Source organism: Schistocerca americana, chromosome X, assembly GCF_021461395.2.
Source record: "Schistocerca americana isolate TAMUIC-IGC-003095 chromosome X, iqSchAmer2.1, whole genome shotgun sequence".
In the NCBI taxonomy this organism is placed as follows: domain Eukaryota; kingdom Metazoa; phylum Arthropoda; class Insecta; order Orthoptera; family Acrididae; genus Schistocerca; species Schistocerca americana.
This window is the reverse complement of record NC_060130.1, coordinates 901,362,573-901,380,694: the sequence shown is the minus strand read 5'-3', so window position 1 is coordinate 901,380,694 and position 18,122 is coordinate 901,362,573. Positions and strand designations below refer to the sequence as shown.

Genomic DNA, 18,122 nt, shown 5'->3' with positions numbered 1-18,122 from the left:
AAAGCATACTTAAAAACCATAAATTTTATGTTAAATACATACACCATATAAGAATTTGCACATACATTTCCTCAGTTTTCTAGTGCTGTTCTCAGTTTTCCTCTAACTTAAATCTTTTTTTCAGAAATAATGATTTTGTCTATGTAAATTCTACCTCAAGTTGTTATGTTACTACTGAATACTAACAATTCAAACTAAGTACACTCATACATCAGTAATTATATCTACTTAGTAATGTGGCTCCTACTTTCAATATTTCTTATCTACTTAGTGTGAAAATTCATGATCTTATGTGAGGACTGTACATGCCCGCCTGTAGTTCAAAATAGGTAGTACCTATAAAAAAAAATCTTCTATGGCAGTTTGATAGTGCTCACTGAGACCTATCATTAGACACTCCATTTGCACAAATCATATATGGCATTATCAATATATTAATTTTTAAAGTTATATGTATATTATAAACATTTAATATAACTTAGAAACACTTCCTATTGAGAGCACGTTTTCACCTACACACTCATCTTAATTTTGTCTTTTGACAATGTTATTGGCTTTTCTGTCACTAGTTGGGTTCAATTTTTATTAGAATTAGCCTTATTTCCAATTTTATTCTGGACACTCAATTTGCCCATGGCAGTCAACCCTTCCACGTTTCACGCCAACGACAACGTTTTTCTGTCTAAATGGCCAGAGCTTCCTTTTACCTTACATGTTATCTAAAATTCTCGTACCCAGAGCATCTGCCAATCACTGCATCTCAAAGGATGCCTCCACCTACTGACGAGACCACACAGCTTGTGTGGCTACTAAAAACTGCTTCCTCAGCTGTCAAACACTTGCTGGCTCAGCTGCTAACATCATATGAGGATGCGCATGCACGGCCACATAGTTTTTAAAGTTTCTCATTACCATTACTGGGATGTACCACCTAAAGTGTCAGTATCAACCATCTCAAAAGTGCGCTAAATGCAACGACCATTGATGGTGGGTCTTATTAGGCTTGGTAGATGGCAAGTGAGGTATGTGCCAGCTTGCTGGTGATGATACAAGCTAAGTACCACCAAGTATTTATAGTCCATTGTGATTGTTGTCTATGGCGCCAACAACACTATGAATTCTAACCATATTTTTCTGATTAAAATCTGTTGACTGTGCCTTAGATTTTTTTTCAGTTTATGATAAGAAGAACAGAATTAAACAGTGACATGATTAAAAAACAAAACGAATTTGTGATGAAAGGAAATGTCATAGAAGTGAAGATAAACTTTACAGAAACCATCAAAATGTATTGGTCGAGAAAAAAACTAGGCCCAAAAAAGAGGTCTGTGCAATATATCTGTGGCTAATATTCAATGTTATTACCTAATATTAGACTATTTTATACAATTTTTGCAAAGAAATGAGTTACCAATTCATTTCTTAGTCTCTATGATGAAAGAATTTATGTCTTGCTTTTCTCCAGCTAATCTCAAGTATAAGTAAGTTTTGGTATGTTTATGGCCCATTTAAACAAAGAACATTTCTTTTATACACTCAAAGATAATGTGAAGCAAAACTCAGTTTTAATGGATCTCTCATTCACTACACATGTAAAACGTAGGCACGATTACTCTCATGGGCTTGCTTTTGCCGCTAAACATATGGCACTTAGTATGCCCTACATTTTTCCACATAAAATTCATAATAGGAAGGAATTTTTTTACAAAAATTCAGTGGTAATGTGAATCATACCCCAGATAATAAATAAAAACTGATTCAGGTTCTTCTTCCAAAATAATTTTTGATAAAAACAAAAACAAATGGACAACTTAGAAACCAGTTTTGCAATTAGCCCATTATTGAATTCCAGTCATCATTTGCGATTTCTTGGTCAGTCTATGTCACATGTTGAAAGTTCCAGTAAGTTTAAGTTTTTCTTCAGACTTATGCACTTGAAGCTGAATTAAATGGTAATCTGACAGTTTGGGCATGCAGCAAGACTCTGGAAGTAATCAGCAATATTAAAATATCCACGGGTGTACTGCCGGTCTACAGTGTCCAACGGGCACAATATTTCAGCGATCATACATGTTGCCATCATCAGGTGAACTGACGGACTGAGCTCCTGTGAACGTGCTGGTACAGAGATCCGTACGCTATGGCTGCTCAGGTGGAACTGGCTTCAGTCGTGGCGGCGGCCGATTTAAATACCCTCCGCCCGCAGTGCACTCCTCCGCCGTCTGCACCCCACGCCATGGTCACGCGGTGGAACAGATTGCGACGGCATCTGAGATGACATCTGTGTGATGGCTCTGTCCTCCGTGGTCGTCACAACTATACGTTTGCTCGATTTACTCTTGATTAACCCAATCGTTAGTTCCCAAGCCTTGCTAAGATTACAGCCACAGTCACGGTTTATGAGGTCGTCATTGGTGCAAATTTCGATGGCCTCTCTAACAACGCTGTTTCAGTATCTCGACGTCTGCACCAGAATCCTCGTGCGTTCATACTCCATAGTGTGATTTTCCGACAAACAATGTTCAGCGACCGCACTACGTACAAACGGAGGGAGTCGCCATGGGTAGCCCACTCTCACCGGTGGTAGAGAATTTGTACATGGAGAACTTCGAGGAGGAAGCCCTGTCGTCATCCGAATGGAAACCTACGTGCTTTTTCCGTTACGTGGACGACACGTTCGTCATCTGGCCACATGGTATGGATAAACTCCTTGACTTCCTTACCCATCTAAACTCCATACACCCCAACATCAAATTCACTATGGAGACTGAAACGGATGGTAAATTACCTTTCCTTGATGTCTTGGTCAAGAGAAGGGCTGACGGCACCCTAGGTCATGGGGTGTATTGGAAGACAACGCACACTGATCTGTATTTGCATGCAGACAGCTGCCACCACCCTTCACAGAGGAATGTGGTAATTAAAACTCTAGTACATAGGGCGCACACTATCTCTGATAGAGAGAGTCTACCCCAGGAATTGGAACATCTGAGAACCGTATTTCGAAAAAATCGGTACTCAGAGTGGCAGATTCAACGTGCTCTCCGCCCAACCACTACAGCACAAACTGTGGAGATGGATGAAATCACGAGGGAGGAGGTAGGCACTGCGTTTATTCCATATACAGGCGCACTCTCGGGGAAAATCGCCTGCATTTTGAAGAAACACCGGGTCGGAACTGTGTTTGTCCTCCGAATAAAACTTGTGCACTGGTGGGGAGTGCCAAAGATGACCTCGGTCTGAGGAAGGCCGGCGAGTACCAGATTCCCTGTCAATGTGGAAAGTCGTATATTGGTCAGACGATGCGTGCCGTTGAGGATCGATGCCGTGAACACCAGAGGCACACTCGACTGATGTATCCGAGCAAGTCGGCGGTCGCTGAACATTGTTTGTCGGAAAAGCACGCTATGGAGTACAAACGCACGAGGATTCTGGTACAGACGTTGAGATACTGGGACAGCGTTGTTAGAGAGGCCATCGAAATCCGCACCAATGACGACCTCATAAGCCGTGACTGTGGTTATAATCTTAGCAAGGCTTGGGAACCAGCGATTGGGTTAATCAAGAGCAAATCGAGCAAACGTATAGTTGTGACGACCACGGCGGACAGAGCCATCACACCGACGTCATCTCAGACGCCGTCGCAATCTGTTCCACCGCGTGACCGTGGCGCGGGGCACGGACGGCGGAGGAGTGCGCCGCGGGAGGAGGGTATTTAAATCGGCCGCTGCCGCGACCGAAGCCAGTTCCCCCTGAGCAGCCATAGCGTACGGATCTCCGTACCGGCATGTTCACAGGAGCTCAGTCCATCAGTTCACCTGATGATGGCGACATGTATGATCGCCGAAATATTGTGCCCGTTGGACACTGTAGACCGGCAGTACACCCGTGGATATTTTGATTATCAAATACGCTGGGAGAAACTCAAGAATCAAATCAGCAATATGTTCACAAGTGTGAATAGGACAAGGATGGGAAAGGGGAAAGAAACTGGCCATGTCTTTTTCAAAGGAACCATATTGCCATTCACTTTAATTCTGGAAAACCTGATACTGAGTAGCACGATACAATATGAACACTAATGCTTCTTAATATGAGTTCAGTGTGAGACTTTGTTGTTATTAGCTCAGGACGATTGACTGTTTATACTGTTCACTTCAGGGTTATTGATGCCCATATCCAATGCAAAGATTGCTTGCACAGCCTAAGCAGAAGACCAGATGATGTCACCCATGGCCTGGTTTATCTACCCGAGGAGCTGTGCAATATGTGCGATGGATAGACTTGTGGTCAGATGACTATATCTTAGCAGGATTCTAAGGTGTCAGCCACAGCATATGACTACTGACATGTTCCAACCCACAATCCAAGTACAATAATATGGTCAGTACCTGCCAAAAATGAATAATTTATTGTTGTGCTTTATAAATCTCAAGCCCACTACTGTCATAAACCTACGTAAATTGATCCAAGACCAAACGTCTATGCTATTCTAGCTCATGTGGTGTGTTTATTCTGGATTATTTTCATCTCATTCAACAACGCACAATTATGATTATATTCTGTATACTGCATTCACAATTTAAATTGAATATGTGACAAGAAGAAGGGATCGATTCGTATGAGATGTTCTGAGGCATCAAGGGATCACCAATTTAGTAGTGGAGGGCAGCGTGGAGGGTAAAAATCGTAGAGGGAGACCAAGAGATGAATACACTAAGCAGATTCAGAAGGATGTAGGTTGCAGTAGGTACTGGGAGATGAAGAAGCTTGCACAGGATAGAGTAGCATGGAGAGCTGCATCAAACCAGTCTCTGGACTGAAGACCACAACAACAACAACAACAACAACAACAACAAATGAAAGTCCAATGCACTTTGGATCAGGCGACTTAGAATTTCCAGAATGAAATTTTCACTCTGCAGCAGATTGTGCACTGATATGAAACTTCCTGGCAGATTAAAACTGTGTGCCAGACTGAGACTCGAACTCGATTTAGAAACTGATTATATAACTAATCAGCTCTAATTACTATTGATCATATGGAGTAAAAATGCAAATGAACGGAAATTTGAATCAGTATTTATGTCTACATTGGTGTCCTTTGAGTACTCAACCATGTGTATTATTTACACAACATGTGAAGGTCCAGCTGCTTATTCTTATTAGAAACCCATGGACTCCTGCAAAGGTCAAGTAAACACACAATGTAATATCTGTCAACAAGACCAAAAGTTATCTGTCTACAAAATATCCATTGCTTTTAAAGTACCCCTCCCTCCCTTCCTTCCATCCATCCAACAGTCTTCTGCCAAAATGACTCTTTCACTGTGACAATGTGTGTATCTACAATGAAACTGCATGGCAGATAATAACTGTGTGCAAGATCAGGATTTGATACCAGACAACAGTAAGAGTAGTATTGTGCCACCAACCCAGTCCAACACAATCAAACTCCTCGTTTCTTGAATTCATCCATGTGAAAGACACAGGTGCCAGACTTGGCCCATGGATCCAACCAATATATCCTACTGCATTTCTGTCAGTGGTATATTCTACAGCATCAATGGCAGTGCCACCTGTAAAAAAGCCATGCCATATACTGGGCTGTCTTGAAACCATTGCGTGGCCTTTTATATTGTTGTTTTGACCAACTAGTTGTCAGCCCATGTGAATGGCCAGAAATGAAACATGGTCGTAGGCACATTTGCTCATGACCTAAGTATACTGCTCAGCACAATACATAAACAGGGGAAAAGAAATCAGCTGTGATGAAGGTTCATAAGCCATGTTTGTACTCGCCTCAAGTGAACTAAGGAAAACATGGAAAATGTAAATCAGGATGGCTGGGTGGGTATTAAAACTCTATTCCTCTCAAACATGAGTCCAGCGTCTTACTCAGTGTACCTCATCATTAGATAGCACTACAATTGCTGCTTCACGACTCTGCGTCTCAAACTCTAGTTAATTTATAAGTTCAAGTAGGCTATTGTGCATTTGCCCATGTATGCACGAATAAGAAGAATGCTAGTTGTACAGATTAGCTACAATGTGTAACTTCTGGTTAATGTGTCCAATATCTCATTTACATAGTGGCTCGTTGTCTTCACTCATTCAATTACCTGTTTGTTATTGAATAGCCATTGGCCTGGTAGGTGGTGTGCAACATTTCTAGTACACACAAATCACAATGCTCCCAAAAAAATAAAGACAAAAAATTAACTATGTAAAATATCAGGTGATCTCATGACTATTATTAGCAGTAAGCAAGTTTCTCAACCTTGAAACAAACCCAGTTTGTTTAGAGAAAGAGAACAATGGTAGACAAACTTGACTTTGGTTCTGTATCACTGTTTTTGAGCAAGTACAGCAACAATATCTGGGTTACGCACAGCTGATCCACAGTCTCAATTTACCAGTTTTCTGATACAAAACAGCAGAAGTGTGTAAAACTGCGTGTACAGGCATATCCCAATTTTAGCAACTAAATATTCATTGATTAAAACAAAACTACAGTCATTATTGAAGGAGCTTTATGAAAGAGAATAAAGACATTTTTTCAAAACAGTTATATTTATACAATAATCATTTTAACAGTTCATAAGCTCTTTACTAAATATAATTCAACAAAGAGATTTATGAAGGAATGTACAACTCTCTGTCAAGAGGAAAGTATAATGCAAAATATCAGATAGATGAAAATTTTCAAATGATACCTGCTGAAACAACACCTTCACATCAAAACAAAACATAGTCATTTATTGTTATTGTGATAATTATTATTACACAAGAGTATAACAATTAAGAAGACAAATTATTTTCAAACATCTTCCATTATTAAGATATTCTGACTGACTGCTATTACAGGCTGTGGCAGTGTTTACATTCTTTCATAATAAGGACAGTAGGTTTCATAACCAATTTATAAACATAAAATTTTAAAAATAACACACACAAAATTTCATATTTAAAAAATTCTACATTAGTTGTATCAATATGGGCAACACACTTTGAAAGAGCACAAGGAAACAATAGTATGCACTGTTGTCTGTGTGTACTGTAGATTCACTATTAAAATTTTCCAACAGAGACCAAGAGACCATTCCCATCTCCCCCCCCCCCTTTCCCCCCAACACATATAAATCACAAACTTTTCCAATTTGTCAAAAGCCGACACAATACATGAACACGGTGATTTTAAGTGCATATCCATAAGTACATAAATGAAATAGTAAAATATAAAGAGAAAGATGTGAAAATGATATTATCAACAGGTGCGTATGAGACTTTCCATATGCTTGGTGATAACAGATGTAAAAATAAATTAAAACATATACTGGTTTTCAATAATCCCCCCACTATTCCCGCAGATAAATGTCTTCAGTTCTACAGCGTTATGCACTGTAAAATGATGATAACACTTTTTGTACAGAGATCTTTAGACTAAGTAGCAAATCATTCATGTTAAAGAAAACTAAGTACCTCTGAAAATCATAACTGCTGCCCATTTGATTAAAATTAATGCAGAGATTCGTGTCAGAAATTAAATTATTCTTAAAATAAAAATTTTGTTTGAATTCTCTACATTTTGTATGCACTGTTATGTCATGTAACAAATGATATAAATTGTTCAGGACAAAGACACATTACTGATATATATCAACCCCTCTTTATGTTGTTTATACAATGCATATTAACATATAGACCTAGACAAGATTTGCTTTAGGCACTGCTGGCAGAAATTTCAGTACAGCGATACTAAAATGAGAGATTTTTCACCTTCTCATCACCCACAAGACATGTAAGCCTAGTGAGACAGGAAATAAAACAGAAAACATTTAAAGCACTTTTCTCAGTCATTGTCCAACATGTTTCATTAGTTTAATCTACTTTTGAAAAGTTGATACTCCATGGAAATAGTGAATCCTCAAGGGAGAATTTAATGAAGTGCAGTCTTGACTTTTGTCTATACTCCAAAAAACATGGGGCAAAATAATTCTCCCACAGTTCACTGTAATGTGGGTGAAGACATTTTAAGAGTAATTCCTTGCCACTGAACTTTTATGTGACACACAAAGTTAATCTCTACTGTCAATTGTTGGCATTTTCACTTTCAATAGAAAGAATTTATGGATTAAAATACCTTTATAAAAGTCTGTCTTTGTAACATCTGGACACATATCATCAAGAGAAAGTTCTAACCATGTGCCTACAGGAATGAACATTCCATATTCTCTGAGACAACTTTTTGTATCTAGGCAAACAATGACTGGCTTCCATGGCCCAAAGCAATGTAGTTTCTCAGGTCACAGATGGTAGGCTCAAAATTTTGGCACTTCAGACTTGTATTAAAACTGTACTAAATATCAGCCCAAAACAACAGAAAAAACTGAAGATATTGTACGAACATCTGACACCAAAAATAGTGAAGGAATAATACTTGTACAAATATTTCCCTGTCTCACAATACTGAATCAAAAGTAGCGAGTTACAGAACACAATTTGTGGATGAATGGATGCTCTATCACTCTCAGATCAACCCACTGGTTGAAATTGTGAGTTGTCGTTATACAGGCAGGAAATATCGAAACACATAACTGTCAAATGGGAACAGAATACGAATGCCATACACTATTCCTGCCAATGTCACTAATATTTCTCTACTGTCTATGTACCCAAACCACAAAGCCTGAAGACTGCTCCACCTGTACAACTTGTTCCCAGGCACTGACATTTATCAGAATAACAGCATTACTACACAGACGATAGCCTGATACAATTGTAGCATCATCAAGTCACAAATATCATGTATATTAAAGGCACCTTTTCCCTCCCCTTCCAAGTGGTTACATAACCACATTCAGTTACATGAAAGAAGATACAAATAAGAACTTTCCAAACTGGTTTATTTCAAAACCATTCCAAAAAGTACCCAGCCTTTTAACATTTGACACTAATTACAACTCGTTTCTATCACAGCCAATTTTTGGAATACTTGAAAGTTGATACAATCAAGTAAAATTACGTTCACTGTTACCTGTCACAGTACAGCATTTGAAACATTATAATTCAGTTACACTGCCCATACGATCTCTTGGGACAGATTATCCATGAATCATAATTACTATGCACAGGTAAGTCCCAGTTCAAAAATAATAAAAGCTTGTAGCATGCAGACTATTACCACAGTCATTCAAATTATGCCAAGGTACAAACATTTAAAGTTGCACTTTTTACAAAACTTATATCTTCATGCTGCATAAAAAGTAATAATTTCAAGCAGTCTGTGTACACATTTGTGTGCAAGCATATGAATGTCTTCTCCAAGCCAGTAACTTTCTTTCCCATTCAAAATTCACAGCACTTCAACTGAATGCACACATGATCCCCTTTTATGCAGTAACAGCAATCTGATGGCTAGAAAACTCAGTCCATTATGTATCTTAACTGCTACAGTAAACATTCATAGTAGTGCAACTGTAGTGCAAGAGTAAATATGCTGTATCTATCATTCGTAAATATGCTGTATTTGCAATTGCAACCATTCACATTCATGCTACCATGTCAACATCATCAACAAATTTTTCACTGGGGTCGTGGTCAAAGTCATCATCCAAAGCATGATGATCCAGAGGACTTGGGATCTGTGGAGATGAAAACATTGGATCACCATTAACAGGGTGGTCATCCTCCATCAGATCTTCAACCTGTGACGCACTTAATGTGGCAGCTTCAGTAAGTACATCAGGAATCTGAAGACAACAAAACATGTAAGAATCAATTTGGTGACAAAATAGATTATCATTTTTGTTCAATAAAATATACCCATATTATATACTTTATCAAAATTGGTTAACAAACACATTTTGTTGCTGGAAATTGTAACAAAACTCTTCAATGTCCTCATGGAAGCTGCCATAAATGTCATTAATATATAGGTGCCGACAAACAGGATTATCAAGTAAAGCAGGCCATTTCTATATTACAATAATCAACTTTTAGCAATAACTATGACAACAGACAATGTTGGAGCATTGTAAGTTATCATTATGATCCCAGCCTCTAAAATTGAGAAATACCATTGTCTCTGGGAGAAACAGCTGTGTGTAGTGTGGAACAAGAAGCCATACACATTTCAAGCACTACAGTAAATCTGAATAGCTTAACTTGCTCTAAATCTGTTGCACCACAACAGCTTCTGCTTATTGCTGTTATTTTAATTGTTGTGAATGGTATATTACAGCAGAAGAACCACCTGAAAATCACATCATTACTCTCTATTTTATACTAAATACAGCAGAACGTTTCACACAGCTTGCTCAGTTTTATTCCCAATCTGAAGTACGGCAATAGCCTTAGCTGATTATGTGCAGTTATTTTCATACAGAGGTACATCAGGGCAGTATATCCTAAACATAATGCTTTAGAAGCTCAACATTATCACAGAATGACAGCTGTTCCAAACAGCACCCCACATTTCCATTCACTTATATTCAGTTTTGAATCTTAGCCTGGTACAACTGGTACTTTGTAGAATAAATAATGGGTTTGCTGTCATTAAATCAATTAGTCATAGTACAAGTTCCCAACACAAAATATAGTTTTCCATGCACTGCTTCTATTTTGTTACTATGAAGAGAGATGACTAAGTTCATCGTTGTCAGTAAGTTTGATTAGTGAGGTATCTCATCAGAACAGTCAGGGGTGACACACACAAATTCTGTGGCTTAACACTGCATTAAAGTAGGACTGCTCCAAGGCAGGTACTAAAATGCCAACTTAACATTTTTGTGAGTGGCTGTTTAGATCACTGTTTAATATTCCTCCATGAACAAAAATGTGGGAATTATGTAACATTTAGAATTGAGCATACTTCCAACTAGATGAGGCTTTGTTGTTCAAATTTCTTGATCACTTCATCAAAAAACGAAGGGGGGCACTCAGTTGACTGTAAACTAACAGCTCAAATATCACATTTTTGCTGTTTTTCCCAACTTAAAGCCTCCTTCAGGAGGTGAAGCATGTGGAATTCATACGGACTATAAGAAGGGTGTTGAGAAGATGTTAAAAGTCAAATTCTCAGACCCTACTACTGGCTGATGCTGCTTTAGGAGCCAATGCACTATCATGCAGAAGCAGAATGTCATGAAGGGGTTATCGGCATTTTTACTGCAATAGGCAGCTGTACATTCAACAACAGCTTGCAGAATTCTACTGCCGTCATCACCCTTCTATCATGAAGAAAATAAATGAGTAATGCAGACTTTGCATCCCATAGGACAGTTGTTAACTTTTGACTGAGACCATTTCCCCCTCTTCTTACAATTCATACTACTTCTCTCCTACTTCCTAAAATAGATTCAAATGGTTCCACTGCAAATATTTTTAAGACATAACAAACAAACAACTATATGCAAGGAATTTTCAAAAAAATAGTGTGATTATTTCTGAACTTACACCCACCTCCCATGGACAGTCAGAAACAGCAAAAAATGAGTCACATTTAACAAGTTCTGAACAGCAATAATCTAGTGATTAATAACATTAAACAACAGACAGCACTTGTAAGGCTTTTTTCCAACAGGATCACAAAAACTATACTATTTTTGAGTCTATTCAAACACTTCTGTGGCAGCCACAAATTGTGCTCAAGAGTCTTTCGGGAGATCTGAGAATATAACAAAGATATTCATTCAACTGTGGTGGTAGATGCTATAAGAGAGGCATTGTGCATAATAGAGAGGTTTACTGGTAAAATTATGAGAGTGTATGTTCCAAGAAGTTAAACAACATCCATTGCCTGACAAAAAAAGTGAAGCACCCAGAAGAGGAGGGGGAAGTGGAGTGAAACTTCTCGGGCTGAGAGGTTATGTAATGTTATTTTGATAATTACAAAATTGAGTCAAATTTACAAAGAACTTGGCATTATGAGCCCACTTATCAGCATGATGTTGCACCACCTCTGGTGTGGATGCATGCACTCACTCAGTTGGGAAGGATGTCAAAGGCATTTTATCTTCTCCTGAGGCAAACTGGCCCACAACCACTGTAACTGGTCCTTGATATCCTAATTACTAGGATGAACTTTATGTCTGAGCAGCTTCCACATATATTCTATCGAGGATAGATCTGGGGATCTTGCTGGCTGTGTAAGTACCTCAACATCACACAGACAGTTAGTAGAGACATGTGTCATGACTGTGTGAGCATTGTCCTGTCGAAAAAATTTCAACACGATACTGTCGTGTGAGAAGTAACACATGAGGACGCAGTACGCCCATGATGCACCATTGAACTGTCAGTTCCCTTAAATATTACCAGCCTTTACCTGAAGTCTTACTCAATGGCTCTCCACATCATGATGCCAGGTCTTTAAAGTATCTTGAAAATATAAGAAGAATGGGACCTCTCAAGAGATCACTGTCATACTCGCTGATGATGGACACCTGTGGTAGTGCAAACTGGGATTCATCCCTGAACACAATGAAACACCATTCATCAGCAGTCCACACTTCCTGGTTACACCACCACTCCAAGCACAACCATTTGTATTGCTGTCTTAATGACAGTCTATGCATGGGATGGTAATTCCCTAGTCTGGCGGTTGCTAGTATCCAACAAATGGTGCATATGACACAGAATGTTGCAGGGAGTCTATTACATGTTCTCAAAAGGCAGAAACAGATGTAAAGCGATTATAAAGGGTTTGGTGTACAATACAATGAGCCCCCCTTTTGGCAGTCAGGTGTGGTTGGCCAAAACCTTGATGACAAGTATTTCTGCTCCCGCATTCCCAAGTGGACGAAAATTGGGCCACTGTCACATACAAATGCTCCACATATCTGGATACTGTACGGTCAACCAGCTGACTGAATGGGGACCGCATAATGAGGCCCCTTTCAATCTCCATAAGGTGATGATAACGCTGTCTCTCACAAGTGTGCCAAATCTCTGTATTCTTCACAGTGATTGCTCAACATCTGATACTGTTCGTGCCCCTTATATACCATACCAGGCCTGGTAACAACACTATACACGTAGGACACTAATGAACTCTGGAGGCCCTTCTATCCATCACAGAGAATTGCAACTCTACACACTTATACACCTGCTGACGGTGTGTATACGTACAATGTTAACATTGATATCTGACCATGTCTTCTTGGTGCTTCGCTATTGTTATCAGGCAGTGTATTACTTTTTCCCACAAATATTTACAAAATGATCATGACATTAAAATTAGGTAAGTTCAAGATCCCCTTCCTTGAATTTACCAGGAATGGGGGGAAATTATAGTGGTACACTAAGTTCCCTTCACCACACACAATGCAGTGACTTGCAAAGTCTAGACACAGTTGTAGAAACAATTCATTCCATCGAGACACCTTCATTAGCTTACAACATCTAGAGAAGGAAGTGTTACTCTGCTGGGTACCAGCAGCCACAGAAGCCTGTATGAATTCCTACAATTCTGAATAAAAGTCTCTCTGCAGGTCACAACCTCACTGCAGTATTGTGCATCTCTGGGAGAAGTAGTAGTTGGAAGTGAAGAAAAATAAGCTGCAGTCAATGAAACTAACTACCTGGTCATGATGTAGCTCCTTCGAACCACAGAGGCAAAATGTTCCTAGACAGGTCAATTTTCTTTTATACACTGTTTCCTCCTCTAGTGAGAAGACTGGTCAGTATTTTGTGTTTTTGCAGCATATCTACAAGTATGTCACATCTTAGGTGACTGTAAACAGTTTGCTTCTCACTTTGGCTATGAATCTGTCCATTATTTTAGGCGACAAGTCACAAAGTATCAAATGTTTATTTAATTTTCATCCACCTACTCAACTTTTGATGCAGTTTTGCACAGTAGCATATAACTTGTTACTCAAAGTGATTTAACAAATCAGTTACTTTCATTTGACACAATTTCAAAACCCTTTATAAAAATCTTTATCAGATTTGACCTATACTAGCCATCACACAACTAAAAGAGTAACAAAGAGAAAGAAAAATAAAGTACATTATATTTTGTCAATTATATGTGTAGAGGAATGCATTATCAAAAAGCTACTTTTTGAACCTGTCAAATGAAAGCAACAAATGGTGATCACAATATCTCACAATTCTTACTCATACTGAATAGAGCTCAAAAGTGAAGGCATTATATAGTGTGCATTTTACCCTCATTCCTTGCGAGTGCATATTCATCTAGGTGCAGAGATGGCAAAATTTATAGTATTAACCCTATCACATTACAAAAATTTCTTTTATTTTTGCAACTTCTTATGTATTTTAAAAATTTTCAAACCAAATGATATAGAGCTGTTATTTGAACATTATAAAATACAAAACAATGTCTTATGGAAAAGATTACAAATGTTTTACAGTAAAAGTTTTAGACAGTACAATATTTTACAAGATGTGAGATAGAATCTACAGTATAAATGTATAAGGGAAAAGATTAAGACAGTTTAGCACTTGACGACCAGACAGCACTCATATTCTTGAAACTGCATGATACATGACAGCCACACACTTGGGGGGAAACCACAGGGCTCAGACATTACCAGACAGAGGACCCAAATGAGGAACATACAGACCACAGCAGATATTTCTGTTCAGCAGGTGTAACTAACTCCCTTTAACAGACTTGAGGACTTGTAGTGGGGATCGAGATGGTTAACTTTAGCATAAGAACTTATGTCCAGAAACATACAATTTTTCCACCACATCCAAAATACAACAACACCTGTTGTTCTGTGACTTCTGCTGCTTGTTGTCTGGGTCCACCAACAAGTAAGGCTTGATGTGTTTACCACTGCCATCAACACAGATACGATACATCTGTACCATGTTCCAGTACACACTGTCATCAATCCCTGATCATCCAGAATCTGCCCCAGCCATAACCTGTGCCAGTAGGGTTTCCTCAGAGGCCATAGCATCTTGTAAATCAAGTATTTCACGTGACTCAACCGGTAGCAGTCTAGCGGGTTCTTACTAGGAGAACATGCACGCCAAGCAATCGGGCCATCATGACCCATACAATGCTGCCTAAATCATTGGTCAGACCGCATGTGGAAAATGAAGTGATGCACCACCATGCTGAAACGACATGTTTTGATGCACATGCAGTGGCACAACTTCCAAGAACCCATGTAATATGCTGTCAAGGAATCACAAGTATGCAGCACCTGTGAGATGTAGTGGAAGAAGGTATGGCCCAATCACACATCCATTGAGGAACTCTGCCCAAACGCTGAAACAATATCATTCGTGAAATCTGTGGGAGCCCACAGCATGCAAGTTTTTGTCAGCCTACACAGGAATGTTGTGATACTTGATAACACCTGGTTAACTTGATTCTTCTGTGAAAAGGATCTGCTGGGGGAAGTCAGGCTCATCCACACAAAGGTGCAAGAACCACCTGCAGAAGTGGGCTCATGACGCAAAATCCTGTGGCTGCACTGCCTGTACCTTCTGGTGGTGGTATGGGCGTAGCTGCTGCTCATGCAGAACATGCCAGACAGTTTGGTGATCCACATTCAGTCTACCTGCTACACATGTGGTACGTGTCGTTACATCCTCTTCCACTGTGTGGAGTAGTCGCTTCAAACTCCAGTGTGTGGTGCTGCCTGGGAGCTGCACAGTTGGCCCTGCTGGTGATGAATGTATCCGTCACCGAGGCCCGCTGGTACCTACATGGGACATCAGGTGATCAGTGAATGGTGTTCATATGACGGACGTTCCGAAAGTAAGTTTTGTCATTGTTTTTCATATGGAAACTTTATGGCATCATGAACTATACACCTTGCACTATTTTTCGACATAGTCACCACCAACATTGAGACATTTGTTGTAGTGTGCAATCAGTTTGGAGAAACCACTCTGATAAAACTCAGTGGTGCCATGTAATGCATGGAATTGTCTCATCAACTCTAGCAATATTGCTTTCATTCATGGATGGTGAGGGACACCCACTTCGACCTTCATCCTCCACACTCTGCCTTCCTTCTCTGAACATGCAACACCACCAATCAACCATCTGACAAGACATGACCGCTTCACTGTACACAGGCAGTCTGTAGGTGTTCATCAATGATGGACATATTAGTCCCACAGGCTCATTCATACCAAACAACAGCACACACTTCCACTGGCAACCACACTGTCATATACATGTCCATCTGCCATTGTGATGTGCATTCGTATAACCTCAGACACTGTGGTCTGCTGCTACTCTCTCTTCTTTGGCATTCTGTGCACATGTCATGTGTCCTCCACTGATGCCTCTTCTGTCATTTAACCAGCAACGGGCATGGATTCATATAGCATTTGTTTTTGTCACCTGGTGTACCATCTTCTCTTCCAGAAACAATGACAAAGTTTACAATCATTGACACGAGTTCGTTTGATACACTTAACCATCTTGGTCCCCACTACAAGTAGTCAATGACTGGAAAGGGAGTTTAGTTACACACTGTGCACTAAAGTAAGTATCTGTGAAGAACTGGTTTTTTTCCATTAAGGAACTTCTCCAGTTCCTCTCGTTTCTCAATTTAAATTTCAAACTTTTCAACGACATCCAGTTACCTACTCTTATTTACAGCATGCTGAAATTTAAGATGTTTGTTACTAGCCCAAATATTAAGTCCTTCCTTTTCTGTATGTAGACCCTGTGCAGTTCTCTTGCTGGGATAAGAATGTTCTTCAAATCTGGTATCAGACAATCTGTGTGTCTAGCAGAAATAATTTTCATCACAGGTCTAGCATGATATTTTATAGATTACATTTTTCTCAAACATTTCTGTTATACACCAAAAATACAACAGATCTGAATTTTGATATTATCTGTTGTTTTAAAGTCAATAGTAATTCTCTTCTTGTAGAACATATAAAGACAGTGGATTGAAATTGTGAAAATAAATAAAACAGGTAATCTCCCTAACAAACAAAATGAAATTTCTCAACAAAAGCTTCCTTTAATATACATGATGAGCTGCAGAGCTGAAATGTTTACTAAGACAAGTATGTGTATCTTTCATCAGCTCTGTCCAGCTGTCTGGTGACATACGAGGCCTATCATCAACCTAGAGGTGTGGTTGTGAGTTAGCACTGTGTCCAGGAATATGCATGCTATCTGATGGTAAATTGCTAATACCTCAGTTGTTTTCACTGTGTGTGTGTGTGTGTGTGTGTGTGTGTGTGTGTGTGTGTGTGTGTGTGGCAGGGGGGGGGGGGGCTAAAAATGTGAAGGGATGCAGAAACTCCACCAGATGAAGACACTTGCAAGGATAGACTATTGTAGAGAGCAATATCAAATCTGTCTTTGGACAGGAGGCCACACCAACCACATACAAGAGCACTGGAAACATACAAGAACACATCTCTTTTGTCGTAGAAATGTTTTACAGTCCAAAGCTTTTATTGTAAAACATCTGATGAGTAACCAAATCTTATGCTACATGGTGAGTAGTAATCTGTCCTTTACCAAATGTAATAGTTGATACTGTAAATGTTGCCAACTCTGTGCCTACACAATGTGCACACTCCCTCAAGGAATGGTGGTAAAATGCATACTGTATGACACTCTCACCCTAGTGCTCTAATCAGAGGTGTAGACAGAGTTTGAATTGTCACCTTTTAAAAAAAAAAAAAAAAAAAAAAAAAAAAAAAAAAAAGGGGGGGGGGGGGGGGGTAGATGTCATTAGTCTTGGTACACAGTGAAAATCTCATGCCATACTATGGTAACACACCATTAGAGGAGCCAAAACAATACGGCACAGCCCATCTACACTTTCTCAATAGCCTGTTTTTGTTCCTCTAGCAGCATGCTACAGCAATTCCTATCCCCCTATTCTCTCTCTCTCTCTCTCTCTCTCTCTCTCTCTCTCTTTCTGTTGTGTGGTTTATGGCCATATTCCTTGTGCATGATTGGAATAGGAACAGGCAAACTTAGAAAGAGTTCCTATGAGTTTCTATTACACTTAATATCTGGACCAATTACCTCCCTGAAATAGTGGTGAACTAGGAAATCTTGCTTATCCAATCTGAAAACAGCGATGGTGACTTTAGTGCAGTGAAACGCACAGCAGCCTACTGAAATCTTGAATCATGCAATGGAATTA

At 39.3% G+C, this 18,122-nt stretch overlaps 1 protein-coding gene across 2 annotated transcripts in view; it reads right to left on the bottom strand.

Annotated features, from left to right (window-relative positions):
• Nucleotides 1-6,519: 6,519 nt before the first annotated feature.
• Nucleotides 6,520-18,122, bottom strand: part of LOC124554852 (microphthalmia-associated transcription factor) — a 388,895-nt gene continuing 377,292 nt past the window's right edge. For both annotated transcript variants that reach the window (XM_047128519.1, XM_047128518.1), the window contains exon 9: nucleotides 6,520-9,752. In XM_047128519.1, coding sequence (XP_046984475.1) covers nucleotides 9,552-9,752 — 201 coding nt within the window. In that variant the 3' untranslated portion in view covers nucleotides 6,520-9,551. The remainder of the gene's footprint in view (nucleotides 9,753-18,122) is intronic.